This window comes from Plectrocnemia conspersa, unplaced genomic scaffold (assembly GCF_051122295.1).
Source record: "Plectrocnemia conspersa isolate PC_06_02 unplaced genomic scaffold, ASM5112229v1 ptg000014l, whole genome shotgun sequence".
NCBI lineage: Eukaryota > Metazoa > Arthropoda > Insecta > Trichoptera > Polycentropodidae > Plectrocnemia > Plectrocnemia conspersa.
The window spans coordinates 14,604,655-14,620,165 of NW_028277178.1; the positions used below are offsets into that span (position 1 = coordinate 14,604,655).

General features: G+C 30.3%; 1 protein-coding gene across 1 annotated transcript; it reads left to right on the forward strand.

Moving 5' to 3' along the window:
* Positions 1 to 6,827: 6,827 nt before the first annotated feature.
* On the forward strand, positions 6,828 to 10,064 carry LOC148226300 (uncharacterized). Its single transcript, XM_088204249.1, has 5 exons — positions 6,828 to 6,963; positions 8,876 to 8,969; positions 9,031 to 9,108; positions 9,176 to 9,276; positions 9,336 to 10,064. The coding sequence occupies exons 2-5, from the start codon at positions 8,910 to 8,912 to the stop codon at positions 9,547 to 9,549; spliced, it is 453 nt and encodes a 150-aa protein (XP_088060375.1). The 5' UTR covers positions 6,828 to 6,963; positions 8,876 to 8,909; the 3' UTR covers positions 9,550 to 10,064.
* The last annotated feature ends 5,447 nt before the right edge of the window (positions 10,065 to 15,511 follow it).

Sequence of the window (15,511 nt, forward strand, 5' to 3'; positions counted from 1 at the left end):
GTTGTATTTTTTATTCCGCTGCATAAAAAGGGTCGGTTCGTGGAAGAATAAGAGCAGACAGACATCACATCTCACATTCTGCTCCACAGTTTGTCTGCATTTGGATATTACACTATGTTTTAAAAATATGATAGCTATCCTTACTGATAGTACTAAGGACTTCTAATGTAAGAGGGCTGATCAATGAATATTCAAACCGAATTTTGCTCAATAGGAGAGCGCAAAAAATAATTATCACTTCTCAGAAGGCAAAAATTCACGTCAAAAGCAATAAAATTGTGTTGGCGCCGTCGCGGTGGGAACGCTCGGTAACGAGCGTTCCCACTGCGACGGCGACGGCACAATTTTATTGCTTTTGACGTGAATTTTTGCCTTCTGAGAAGTGATAATTCTTTTTTGCGCTCTCCTATTGATCAAAATTCGGTTTAGATGTGCTTTATTCTAGTGCTTCTCAAATTAGGGGCCGCGAAAATATTCAGTGGAAAATGAAAATATTCATTTATGAATATTTTTCCACGTTACATATTTAGGGAATGTATATATTTAAGTCTGTTAAATAATAACACATTATATAAAACATATTTACATACACAGAGAAGATGATGAAAGCGCATGCGCAGGAATATTTAATATTATAAATATGTGTATTATAATTGTAATAATTACAGCCAAATAAACCCTTTAACTAGAAAAAAAAATTGTAGGGGCCGGGAATTATTAATTTTAGATTTAAAGGGCCGTGACACGAAAGTAATTGGACAGCACTGCTTTATTCTTTCTCACTAGTAATATTGTTATAAAAAGTTGATAATCGAGCGTTTTCACCGCGATGGCACGATTTTGCTGCTTTTGATCTGTACTGGAAATTCACAATATGACAACACTGAGCAGACTAATTGGCATATACAGACATTTTTAATAATTTTTAATACTTCGCATAAAATATGATTTCAGAAAATATGTCGCAACGGTGGCTAATTTTTATATTTATTTGTAGCATAGAAAAGGTAAACTCGTACCTATTATTATTTATTAAAAAAATTATATTACGAAGTTATAAAATATATAAAATGTAATTTTTGTCATGAGGCCCGGAATCGTTGTTTTTCCAGGGCCCAGGTTCGCTCTCGGCGGCCCTGTCCGTGCCAGATGTTTGAAAAGATGACTTTAAATAGAGGACAAAAATATTTAAATGGAAAAATTTAATAATTATTCAGATAAAAAAAACCGCTCCGCGTGTGAACTGGCAGATTTAAAAAATGTATGGTGCTTTCCACATAGTTACGCCAATAATTTGCCTGTCAGAGATCTTAAATATTGTATTTTCAATAATTCAATGCGGTTTTTTAATCTTTATTTTATTCTAAATATGAAAAATGTAAAGTAGCAATAGATATTGTATTTTCTTTACGATTCGGGTGTAAATATAATAGCCTGAAATGCCTTCGTAGTTGGACGCAATGAAATCTAGTCGTTCTGATAAAAAAAAACAAATCATCGTTCTGTGTTTCACGATGATCCAATTCTCTGTTCATAAACAATATAGAAATATCAATAATAATATACTGTAATATAAATATTTTTTATTGCTAAAATTTCTCAAGAATTCTTGAGAAAATTATGAAGTGAGAATGAGAATTATAATTTTTTGAGAAATTAAAAACATCGAGAAACCAGAATGACTACTATGAATGACGCTGAAAATTGACTAAAGAAATATGAAATTATACACACACTTAATCCAATAGTATAAATGAAAATAATATTGTAAAATAATTTGTGATAAAATACAGTGTTTTTGTATTGAAATAGTAATTTGCATAAACTCAATATGTGCCAGTAATCATATTTATTTATATATGTGATCAATTACTATCAATATATTAAATTCGAAATTATTAAATAAATAAAATTAAAAAATGTTTTCATACCAAATTTCTTAAGTTCGCTGTGATGGTAGACGAAACGGATCGTATGGAAAATAACTGAAAAAAAAACATAATAGATTATTAAAAATGTATATAAGCTTTTTGTTTCACAAAAGCTATTTTTGACCGCATTTTAAAGTTATATAACAATTTAAAAGGCATTTGCAAACGAGCGGTTATGCCATTATAAATTAACTAACAAACTTTCTTGGTTAAAAGTTACGCAAACATAAAAACTTTGATTAATTTTAAAAACATCACAATTTCGCGTGTGGTTAATAATTCAACTATGATATTTTACGTTCAAGTTTCTATTATATATTAGTTACTGTAATCAGAAAAATTCAATTGAAAAAAAAATATACGATAGTGCTAATCACTGAAAGTCGTGTCGTGAAATTATGGAATGCACTAAGCGGCAGTGGTTCTGATTTTATAAAGTTATGTTTAGTTTTACGAGTTTTGTGCAAAGCATATTCTGTTTAATTGGTTGACTATGCTAATTCGACTATTACAATGCGGCAGAACCAGCAAAAGGTTTGCACGCAACATATGAAAAGTGGCATGACAGCTTTTTAGAAAATTTTGCTTTTTCGCATAAAAGGGATACAATAACAACACACGCCACTGAATCAAAGTCACAATTTTTAAATCATTATATCAATAACCTATACAGATATATAGGCATCTTTACTGTTTACTACTTGATTGCGACGTGCGTGTTGTAGGTTTAAAAATATCATATATAAATGTATAAAAATCATAAATAAATATCTCATGTAAACATATAAATATCATATATAAATAAATAGGTGTTGTATGTACAAAAAATATCATATATAAATACATTATACATAAAACAGTTATGGTGTACACCTTAAATAGATGAGCACCATTCTATATATATTTTTTAGTTTCGCATGGTTATCGCCGAAAACATCCTTGTGTTTGGCGGGCTATTTGAGAAGCTGAATGGCACATGCAGAAGAGCATTCTCGAGCGTTGACGTCCTGGCCGCCAAACCAGAAATAAGGGACGCGATCGCGATTCTCTAAGGCAATATAAAGCTCGCAGTATAAAGTCATCCAGTATTGACGAGTTGTCGACACCGTCACAAAGCAATTTCAAAAAATGCTTTATTGAGTAGACGCTTCGCCGAGAATTGTATCATGTGGTACTCCAGAAAATAATCACTGGAGCGACGATTGCCATAGCTAACATACTAAAGCTAACAAGACAAAGTTGCCAAAATTTCGAAAAAATAGCTCATAACAAACTTTCTTGAATGCTTTTTAGAAAGAGATTTTAGATTCTAGAGATTTTATCACCTACTTAAAAAGGCACAATAGGTTAATGCCTGTGGAACGACGTGGATGAAACCCGTGTTGTTAGTCTACTAACGCTTACCGACAGTGATTATGAACATATCTCTTAAAACTTGACCGATGCTTAAGGAACGGCGACCAGTCTGAAGTTTTCGATACACGATTTATCACCCCTTTAAAAAGTTATTTGATATTTTTTTTACAAACTCATTTGCTATTTAGAATTTTAATTTTAATGAAACAATCAGAATATATTCCATCCGTATAGCGCTTTGTTGTTATCGTGATATGAAAATTTTATATTCATCTATCACTAATGGAATGATAACAAAACTTTATCATACATATGAATGAATGTCGTATAAATGTAATTTATTTGCGTGTATCGGTTACATATACAAATTCGTGTATACAATATCATGCAAATGTTGTATACGATTATTTATGCAGCGTTTTTTTTTTGTTTGATTATTGATTAAAATTAGTTAAAGCAAATATTTGCTTCCGGTAGCAATTTTTTTTTAAGATGCACTACAAACCTAATGCTAATAGTTTATATTACACAAATTCAAAACCTACAATGATTTTAATATTTCATAAAAATCTCACATTGTCCTATATACAGTACTAGAATTTTTAGGTCATCATCCCTTGTAAAAAAAATATGAAATAGGTTTTTAGATAATTATATTTATGTACTACAAATTGCTTACGTAATTTTTAATATTATTATTATTTTATTTGGAATATAATTTTAATAACAACCATAGAACATATTACTAATGGGTTCAAAAACTAGTGAAACAGTTTTTTTTTTAGATAATTTCAGTTGCAGCACAATTTTTTACTGAATTTATAAGATAATGTTGCAGGAATAATTTTAATACATGAACTTTTTCTGATAATTTTTTACAAGCGGTTCATCCTAAGCAACAACATACAATTAAATTAGAATATCAACTATGATCTTGTGTTGATGGATGCAATTTTAAATTTAATATTATCTACACTAACAAAATTTTAGCATCCATTGATAACAAAAGTTCTTAAACGAATTGATTTTAATTTTGAGAATTATGTCAAAACTTATCTAGAACTGTATATAAAATGTACGTTCATTTGAGTTATCATATTATATTATGTCATGCATTGAATTGATAATTTGTATCTAATCTATGGTAAATCAATAAATATTTTTATAAATATTCTGTAATATTAACTTTTATGAATTATTGGATTGAATCTAAATGTTTATCGACTTCATTCACTAATTGCTCAACTGTTTCTAAACGTACATTTTTGAACAAATAAGGCTACTACTCGTTTCATGACATTTTTTTTTATAAGCCTTACGATATATAATTTTCTGTTCCGGCGCTTTTTAATTAAAAAATGTAAAACATGACAAAATGCGTAGTCAATACTATGCTATCAAACACAAACTACGCGTCTAATTTGACAAAAATTACATGCGCAGTAAAACTGACACCAAAGCAACGCAAGAAAAAAATGAGTTCGACAAATCAAAAAATGTGGGCAAATATATTATTTGTCACACCTCGTACATTCATCTCTAATAGTTTCCTAATATTTGTGATTCTGAATTATTCTAATATCAATAAATTGAAAAAATCAAAAAATATTGCTAAAATAATAAATACCGGTTTTATATACATATTTCTGTTTATATTAAACAGAGAATTTTATGCAATAACTTCAGCTGATTTAAAAAAATTTGCTGTTAAAAAACTCATTTAGTTGCTGGTAATGTGAACTTTGTTGTCAACAATATGTTGCAGCAATTACTCAGTAATTGAAAAAAATACTTTTAATATTAATATTAATTTTAAAGAAAAAAATTAGCTCCACCATTCAAAATAATCCACAGCTGCATGATATTTAGGCGAAATTAAGGCGAAACTATGAGTAATATCTAAAATTTCGGCAGATACAAAGATTCTATTATTATTTTGTACGCTGCTGCTTTTTTGTTGGCTTTTAGCTGTTATGTGCATGGGTAACTAGTAGCAATATAATTTATATTGACAAAATTTAGTAAAAAATGAATAATTTTAAAATATTAGACTAAATTTATTTTAATTTTACAAATCTAACCATCATGACTTAACAAATAAAAAACAGTTATGATGCACACCTAAAATAGAAGAGCATCTTCCCACAATAACTTTTCCAGCTCCTCATAACTGTCGCAGAAAACATCATTGAGAAGCTGGATGACTCGTGCAAGAAATGTGTTCTTTAGCTCTGACGTCTTAGATGCAACATGCAAGAATAATGGATGCGATTGCAACTCTCTAGGGCACTCTAAAGCTTACTGCCAAAAGTCACCGAGCATTAACAGCTTGTCGATACCGCCCCATTGCGACTTTAAAAAGTGCTTCATTAAGAAGACGCTACGCCGAGAATGCAATGAATTGTATTTCCAAGCTCCTGGAAAAAGACACTAGGATACAAATACCGATACGACCCGTACTCTTTCTTGTGAAGATATCTTAGATTTTTTTTAACAAAAAGGAGTACTTTGCATTGCTTGGATTTCCGACATTGAAGTCATATTTAAGAACGCTATGAACTTGCGTATTGTACAGAACGCAAATCATCAATAAATTATTGAAGTAACACGCGCTCCGCATAACGAAGCCGAGCAACCGCGACTCTTTATCTCAAACTTTGTCAATGTGCATAGAAAATTTTCATCCCTGCTTATACGCCACTCCTATGTCATCAACGGAAGTAGTTCTGCTTAAAAAATCTTGGCCTAACTGTGAAAGAATTTCACCGCGTAAGGGGATCTGGGCAATGTGACAACGTGACACTTAAAGTAGTGGATTATTGATCAATCTACTTTACAGTGACTCCAGGTCTTTCTGCTAAGAGAGTGAAAACGAATTTGTGCGAATACTCTGAAATCACTTTCAGGTCATCAGCATATAATACATATTTTAATAAAGAGCAAGAAGATCAGAAGACCCAGATTGGGTTTCTGTATATATGTATATTTAAATATATATTTTAATACACTGTCAATAATAATATACGAAAAAGCGAATTTATAACATAATATATTAAAGAAACTAATATTTTTCAATGAATTCAAAAAAATTAAGTTTTATATCTTTTGTTGGATTAATAAAAAACGTTTTTTGTGCTTAACCTACACATTATACCAGTGTTTGATCAATAGTGTTCGTATTCATTATGTTATCTACTCAGATTATTCTTATCGATACATGTTATATTTATGATTTCTTCAAATTAAAACCATTAAACAATCATAAATTAACATAATTACTAAGCTGTGTGCTAGTATGAGCTACATATTTTTTTCAATTTATAAAAATGTACTACAAAAGTTCTTAGGGTGTTCTTACTGACTTTGGAATTTTTTAACGACTTCGCCATTTTCGTTGGGCGCAATTTGCGCTAATGTGCCTCAATTTTGTGAAATTGTTTGCCGGTTTGTTGTTTGCGGCGTCTTGCTATCGGACAATCGGAGGTGTTGCCAGGCAACGCGCTTAGTCGTGGAAAACTCCGCGCGGCGGCGCCACTTATCGTTACAAAATGGCTGTCGCCCTGTGCGCGATCGGCTGACGGGCATAAGGAAAATCAATATTTTCGATTAGTATAAATCAAAATAACAGACATTGGAGTGTGACACGCGTCGCTTGGACTTTGCACTAATTAAATATGTGAGTAAAGTAAAAGAAAAGCTTAGATTATCGATTATAATGACGTTTGAGAAACAGCTGTTTTAAGCGCGTCTGAAATTTTTTTACTTTTTCGAGCTTATGGTTAATCGTAGTATTTAGGTACATAAATCGCCTAATAGTTGATTTGTATTGTTGTGTATTACAACTATAGCGTTCCCACAATGACGTAAATTTTATTGCTTTTGACGCTTGCTATTGAATTTCATTTTTTGCGCTTTTGCGTTGAACAAAAGCTTTTTATATGTCTCCAATAGGAGAGCTTTAAATATTTTTGTGTATAGTGCACGAATAGCATAGTTGATTACTTATAATTAATAATTTGCCAACATTTTTCAATACCGTGCCTGCAACTATGTCGAATGTTAGTTGTAAGTTAAAAAATTATAGTCTCTCAAAAACTAATTCCAATCTAATTCTCAGTATCACATAAAACAACTACTGGAACTAAGCTCAAATTAAAATCTTCTGCATTATGGTGTTCGTTAATATTTAAATACCACTCGTATAATGTTATAGAGAATCGTTTTCCATCCTTTTTAATGTGATCCAATTTATTTACAGTTTCCCGTTTGGCGATGTCATAAAGTGTATAAATGAGCTTCATTACCCGAGAGCTGTTTTTTGGTAATGAATATCTTCGTTGTCGTATAGATTCTCATATAAAGGAGCTCGATTTTATCGCGTTAATGGAAATTCCATCTAATGCAACAAGTTTTACTACAATTTATTCTTAGCTGTTTTTTTTAATGAATAATTGTTTTAATAGATGTTTTTTGCTTGGCAGTCGTTTCAGTATTCTTGTCAGTTATTATTTTATGAACTGAATCGAGATGATAATGGAGATTGCTCGTAGACGAACCTTTGCAGCATAACATTTTATTGCAATGATTTGAACGTGACTTATTTTTTCCAACCTTATTGAAATTATTACAAACTCACGAATTATTTGCAGTATTCACTAATGTCTGAAAAATGAAAGAAATACTTTTAATAATGCCATTTAAAAATTAATAAATAAAATAAAATTTGCTCTGCCTGAAATAAATTGATGAAAAATATTGTTACATAAGCAATAAAATTATTAAAGGCTACAATTACTAATAAGCAAGCGCTTATTTTAAATTAATGGTAATTCATCATTTAGTAATAGCTAAAAAAATACCTTTTTGTATTAAGTTGTATAGCTGTTTTTATTTAAATGCCTTTTCTCTCTCAGGATCATAGTTAAATTAGTGTCAGTTCTTCAGTCATTAGTCTCACAACCTTTAAGATGCAATTTTTTTTATTTTTAGCATATTTATTGGTCTTATTTCTTAAAAAATATTGTAACGTTAATTTTATATTTTATTTTTAAATATGATACATATGTGATACTCTTAATGACATGTTTTTGACTCATTAAATATTACAATATTCACCTGTGAGATTAAGAACATCTAGAAAAAAAAATCAAATCTATCATGATCTATTAGAACTATAATTATATACCAACTTTGATTTTTCAGCACAATATAAATTTTAAAACACAATTTTGTTTTCTGTTCGTTAATTTTTAACCCTGTTTTCTTGACTGATGACTCAAGACCGTATATACTCGTATAAATAAAAAAACTTAAATGTCTAATATTTTGTTGTGCTAGTAATAAAAACTAGAGCAATATCAAATTTAAATACAACCAAATCAACTCTTAAATATAAATTTTATATAAAAAAACTTGTTATATTATTTTATGATTTTTATAAATATTTTTAACAGATTTTATGAACACTCGATTACTCAATGTATTTTGAGACCATAATGACGGTTTTCTTAACTAGCATTTGCTAATGCAAAGAAAACGTTTTTAAAACTCATATATTATGTTAATTAAATATTACTTTTTCATTCTAGTATGAACAAATCGTCGTAAATAAATAACTAAAAAATGGAGGACAGTGGAATAGATAGCGGCGATGCTAAACCAATATGTGAAGCTCCTTCTCCGGTTAATACTAATTTCTTATATTTATTGTAGTAGTAAAAATAATAGCTATTTAATATTTCAGGTTACGTCAATCGACAGTCCTCCTGGTGCACCGCCACCACGATTATTACACCGAAGACTTCCAAAGAATCGAAATCAAGTATAAATAATTTTATATACTATATATAATCTATTTTTTGATGAAATTTTAAATATAAATATTTTAGGAATATAAAAAACCATCTGGGAGTTTGTTACCATTGCAGAGACTGCCTATTCCAGGCAATAGAGAGCAGCAGCCTTTAGTCGCTTGGGAGACTGACGAAAGGTATGTGCAATATAAGAATATAAACTATAAGAGTAATAATGATTCATTATTTTTTTTAGCGAGGAAGAATTAGTAAGCTTTTTTGGCAATTCATCCAAACAAAGTACAGCAAATCAAGAATTGGCTGATTTTTCGGTTGAAGAAATATCACCAACGGATGAAGATGACGATGGAGATGATCTTGAATTAGTAGTACCATCTGGTCCTGGAGGAAATAGCGGCTCTCTTATACCATGCTGTGGAAATAAATATGCAACTTGTTGCTTGCTATAAGTTTTGTTATGAAATGAATTTACAATTAAAGTTAAATAATCTGGGTGATTCATGCAATACCGAGAAGAAAATTTGTATTTATTGACAACGATATTGAAGAGATCATTAAAATATGGCCTAAATGTGAGTTTTAAATTGATAATATATTATAGGCCCCATAAATGTATGATTTATCTAATTTTTCTGATATATCGTGTAATAAATGCACGTATTCGATCAATTTTAATTTTAAATTTATAAAAATACATACATATATAATATAATAAATATTTTTGGAGGTATTCCGTGTATTGTATGTATGTTTTCATTTAAACATATATTACATATCAATTAAAAATATTTTTAACAAATTTATATCTATATATATGTATATACGACTGAAAGGTATTGGAGTGTAAGCATGATTAATGCATTTATTTCGTTTTCTATTGTGAATATCAGTATTACTTCATAATCTTCTAAATGTTAGAGATAAGAAAATATTTGAAGCGTTACATAAATTATATGTATGTTTAAATGTGCTATAGATTAATTATTTTTGTCTAGATTATAATATAATAAATTATATAATGTTTAGAAAAATTATTAACATGAAAAAATAAATGTGTTGATATATTAAACTGTTTATTTTTTATTCAGTTGCTAAATTTTTAAGTGAATCGTATCAAATTAGAATATATATCAAATAAGTAAATCTCAGTATCGAAGTACGCCCTTAAATTGAAAAGCCTATAACCGTTAAAAGACTTTAGTGAATCATAAATTAAATTTTGCCAAAGGTTCATTGCCCATTTGGGATTCTACTGTATTTTTTATGATATAATAAATTTTTATTGATATGAACTCGGTCACTGTAAAATACTTGACTATTCAATGTAAAAGCTTTGAATTAAATTAAAATATTTTAACTTAAAAACATAAAAAACAATAAATAGTTAATATTCTAATTATTATAAATAATTTTAGCGACATCTACATTTGCATTATAAAACTATTTTAAAATTATGTAGTGTCATTTTTGAAAATAAATATAAAATAATAAATATATATACATTTTTTATGTAAATATTTGAAAATAAATTAATATAGTAAAATAATTTCTTAAACTATTTCTAGTTTAACTTATTTTTAGCAAAGTTTCAAACCCGGTAAATATAAATATTTTATTTACGACCACAATGTATAGATATCTATATTATAGAATTTAGACCATTAATTTGAAAAAATCATACTTGCCTAAAAAATTTATTCTACTATATTTAATAATAATACATAAACAAATTTTGGTTTTATACATTTACGTTTGTCGTCATTTACTCAGTCCATTTAAGGGTTTTATTTACCAAGCTTCTTTCCTAGAATTTCCACCAAACTTTTAGACGTTATCGCGCGAACCGAGTAAGAAGTTTCTACTGCCCTTATTTCTTTTAGTACGGTGGCCGCTAAATTTGGATTAATGTCAGTAAAAACAAATTAATGGGCGTAGGGTAGGGCGGATCGGATACTCCCAGAGCTTAAATACTAAGAAAGACGATACAAGAGCTTTCAAATATCCGCCCTAATTTTAAGTGACGATTTTTGCTACTAAAATATAAGATAATTAGATTTAAACTAAGCGAGGACAGTACTGTCGTTAATAAGATTTGAAAATAATTTTGTTAAAAATTTCGACTTTTTAGATTTAACCCTAAACAAGTATTTTCTTCTTTCATAATGATTTTTTTAAGATCAATATAATCCTACTATCATTATCAAACATGTTGCTCAAAAATTTAGATCCACCAAAACTGTGCACTGGAGCAAGGTTGGTTATAAAGGCACTAAATAACGATGTGTATATTTTCAGAATAGCGATTTACCTTTTCGCTTCAAGCGACTTTAATTCCCAATTTGCTTTGCCTTTGTCATGACAAGGACAGTCGTTCAATGTGATACGAATTTAATGATGTATGAATGCTTATCTCGTTGTCAATTTTATGTCGCAATGTCATGGGAGATCTATAAGTTATGGTAAAAATAAGATGAAAAAAACGCACCATCTTTATTATCAAACAATAGTTATTATATGCAATTTTGAGGCTGGTTTTGGGAAAAAATATTTGAAAGATGAATCAAGTGGCAATAATGAAGGAAGTTTGGTTAAGAGACAAATGAAAGCCAAATTATAGCAGATACTCGGAATACCACGATTATACTAATATAGTTCAAACAGCTATGGAATCGTAGACGGTTAGGTAAAGGTTAATTAAAACATTTAAAACAAAAACAGAAGAGTATATGGAAAAAAATATGCGAAAGTAAAATTGTGTTGTGGTGTTTGAACACAGTGGTTGTCAATCAATGGTTTCCGTAAATACATAGTTTATCTAGATTTGTTTAGAATATTTTTTAATTTTTTTACAAGTTTTGAGTAATATAAAAAAATATGTTTGGATAGCGCAGTAGTCGGCTAGCCGGGGTAAATTACCCCAAATAGGGTAAAAATTTTATTTTGGGGTTAATGAGCAATACTTTATTTAAAATTATATATTTTCTGAAATATTTTTTTCTAAGACTTCAAAATCAACAAAAAACATTGCCATTATTTTTTGTAATATCTAAAAAATTAATTGTTCCTTATTTCTGTCGAACCAATGAATATACCGACGTTTTTAAAGAGCCTTTTTTCATTAGGAATATGCAATTTCCGGAGTAATTACACTTTTTCTTTAGCGGCATCCTAAATCACAAATGGCTGTCCCTATTGTTCATATTTTTGCGTAATTTTTTTCACCCTTGTTTCGGTCCATTCATGAAACGATAGGTATGTTCTTCCTGCTAATATCATAGTGAAAATAACTCTTGATTTGTTTTTTTGCAACATACAATTCAATCCCAAATTGCATTGTCTCTAAGCGTACGGGATCTATTTAAACTACGCGAAATTTCAAAATAGCCGTCCTGGACCAATCTCGAGGATTGTCAAAAATCATTTCATTTTGTCAACGTCTCCAAAAACCCTATATAAATCCAAATCCTGGAAGTAATCGCCAGTACACTTCAAAATAAATTATTAATATACTTAATTTACGTTAACAGAGTCAGTTCGAGAGCTATTCATTTTATCATTATTCGATTTAGATGTGCTTTATTCGATTTTCACCGCGAGGGCACGATTTTGTTGCTTTTGACCTGGACTAGAAATTCATTATATGGCAGCACTGAGCAGCAAAGAAAATACGACTTAATCAGGTAAATATTATGAGTAGATGTTTTTATCAATTTTTAATGACTAATTAAAATATTCCGCATAAAATATAATTTCAGAAAATATGTCGCAACGGTGGCTAATCTTAATGTTTATTTGGAAAGGGTTAACTCGTACCTACTATTATTTATTCAAGAAATTATATTACGATGTTAAAAAATATAAAATGCCATTTTTGTCATGAGGCCCAAAATTATTGTTTTCCCATAATTCGCTTAATGCAGCCCTGGTAATGGGTAAAAATTAATAGAGCAAATTTTCTAATTTTTCTAGTAAGTTTTCTAACCCTTAGGTGTGTGACTTCGTAGCCAGAAAGACCCTGTTGGAAACTGGTAATAATTAATTGTATAATAATACATAGTTGACATGGGCGAGTATTGTTTTTTTCGAGCAGTAGTGGAGAAGCTGGTGGAAAGATGATGTTCAGTGGATGCCCTCTGAGGTTTTGTAGTTGTTGCAGCGCTGGTGTGGTCGATGTCAGTTCCTTTCTACGGTGATTTTCTTTGCAAGTCCCTCCCTGGCAGCATCTGTCTCTCGTATCGTCTCTCACTTATTGGAGACCAGCTTTTAGTATCAAGGGTTGCAAAGCTTACTGACGAATCACAACCATTTAATCAATAGTTGCACTCATTTCTTTTACCAAAGAAATATGTCCACGCCTCTAGAAAGGGATATTTGCTTAATGGACATTTTTCAGAGGTCGAATGGTGCAACGGGAATATTGTGACTTTACGGGGTGCTTTTTGTCGTCCGGTGATATTTTGTCTCCGTGCCCGTTACGCAACAAATAAATTTTCTTTCTATGCATCGGAGAGTAATTACGTGTTATTTATGTGAAACCTTTTTTTATTGGACGTAACGAGGGCTTTTATAATGGTACTTCCTTTACACTCTTTTGTCACGTTTTTCCTTATTATTTTCGTGGATACAGAAACAGAGGTAGCGCAGCACTGAGTTAAGTTATACATTGATGTGCCAATATCTACCAATGAGATCTTACGTTGCCTTTTTGTATAAATTTTTTGATATGAACCTCGTATGTATGACAGGTATTCTGAAAGTAAGTTTACCAGACATCATAGTCAACTTGTTTCTGTTTATAGCAATTGCGTTATAAATAGATAAAACGTGTAAAAATAGTTTTGTGAATTTAAAGTAGGAATAAGTGACGTTCACAATAAAAAACAGGTGGAAGGCAACTCATTCAAAATTTTAAGAAAAAATAATGTTTTTATAAGCGTCTTAGGATCGATGGACCTGAAATTAAATATGTAAAGTAGTATTCTTTATAAAACGTTTACTGAATGCGCGCGTTGGGTGCCGTAAATCACTGCAGCTGTATAATAAAGGTGTTATAGTCACTTTCAGAATAAATTGCTTTTTGATATACTTTTTTATGTGTTTATATAGGGATCTAATCTTGTGAGAAGTCGTCACTTTTCATCCGGAGGGAAGATATAAATGTCAGATTTGGTCCAGCGGCAGCCTCCGAGTGGGTGAATGGATACACGTCTAGGGAGAGAGAGATGTAGCAATGTCCGTAGAGAAGGTATCGCCGCCGGAGCATGTAAGGTGAGAGTGGCACGTGGTGCCTGGTAGGGGCTGTGGGGGGCGTCGAGAGGCGCGCGCCGCCGCCGCCCCAGTGTACCCCAGTGGTCCGTCTGCCCCCGTCGGGGTCGCTACACTGCACGTAGCCCGGCAAGTCTCCGCGAGCTCATCGTTACCGCTGAAGCTATATAACCCGCACGTTCGTATCTTATATAATCCGCACGCCCGGCGACACTAGCGCCACCGCGGGCGTTTTGAATCACGGCCGCGCATAGAAAAAATTCGTGATTTTATATTTTTGATGAATGAGTTTTGATTTAATTTATTATTAAATAAAAAATATAATTGTGATAAATATTTTTTTACTTTCATTGAGATAAATTGAATAATTAGGATCATAAAAATATATTTTATAGGAAAGCGTCTCGAAGAAGCTTGTGTGTGATTTTTAAGTAAAAATAAAAAAAACTCCTTGCTTGGCGTAATAAATGTATCACACAGAAAAGTAACTAAATTAGTGCATATACCCTTTTTAATTTAATATTTCATTTCAGGCATATTGAGCCTAAAAGTAGTGCATCCGAATCAGTTAATATTGAAATACTTGTTTTTATAATATTTTGCAGGTGTAGACAGTAAAGTTTTACTTTGAAATTATTAGAATTATTACTTAAATAAATGGTTTAGATAAGGAAAAGTTTCTAAAAGAGATTTGTAATCAAAACTGGTATAAAATGACGAGAAAGACATAACGCGCGACACGTGTGTTTCACAATAGTTATTAGACTTAAATAGGGCGTCGGCAATCTGAAGATTTTGCGAAGCATGACTTTCTTAAAAATAAAACTAAGCTTAGCCATTAAATAAAACAATAAAAATACTACTAATTGATAAATAATAAATAAATAAGTATTGAAAAGTGATTTATGTTAAACATAATTTACAATTATAACGTAAAAATCTTAAAACATTTAAATAATTGTAGTACGAATTATTCGCTATCATTCTTAAATAAATTTATCTTCTTTTAAATAAAAATTAAAACAACTAGTAAAACTAACAGAGCTACATCAATTCTAAGAACGGAAGAGTAATATCTAAATTAGATTAATTATACCCTAGAATATTTACTTCACAAAAATATATTTTAAGCATAATAAATTTTTA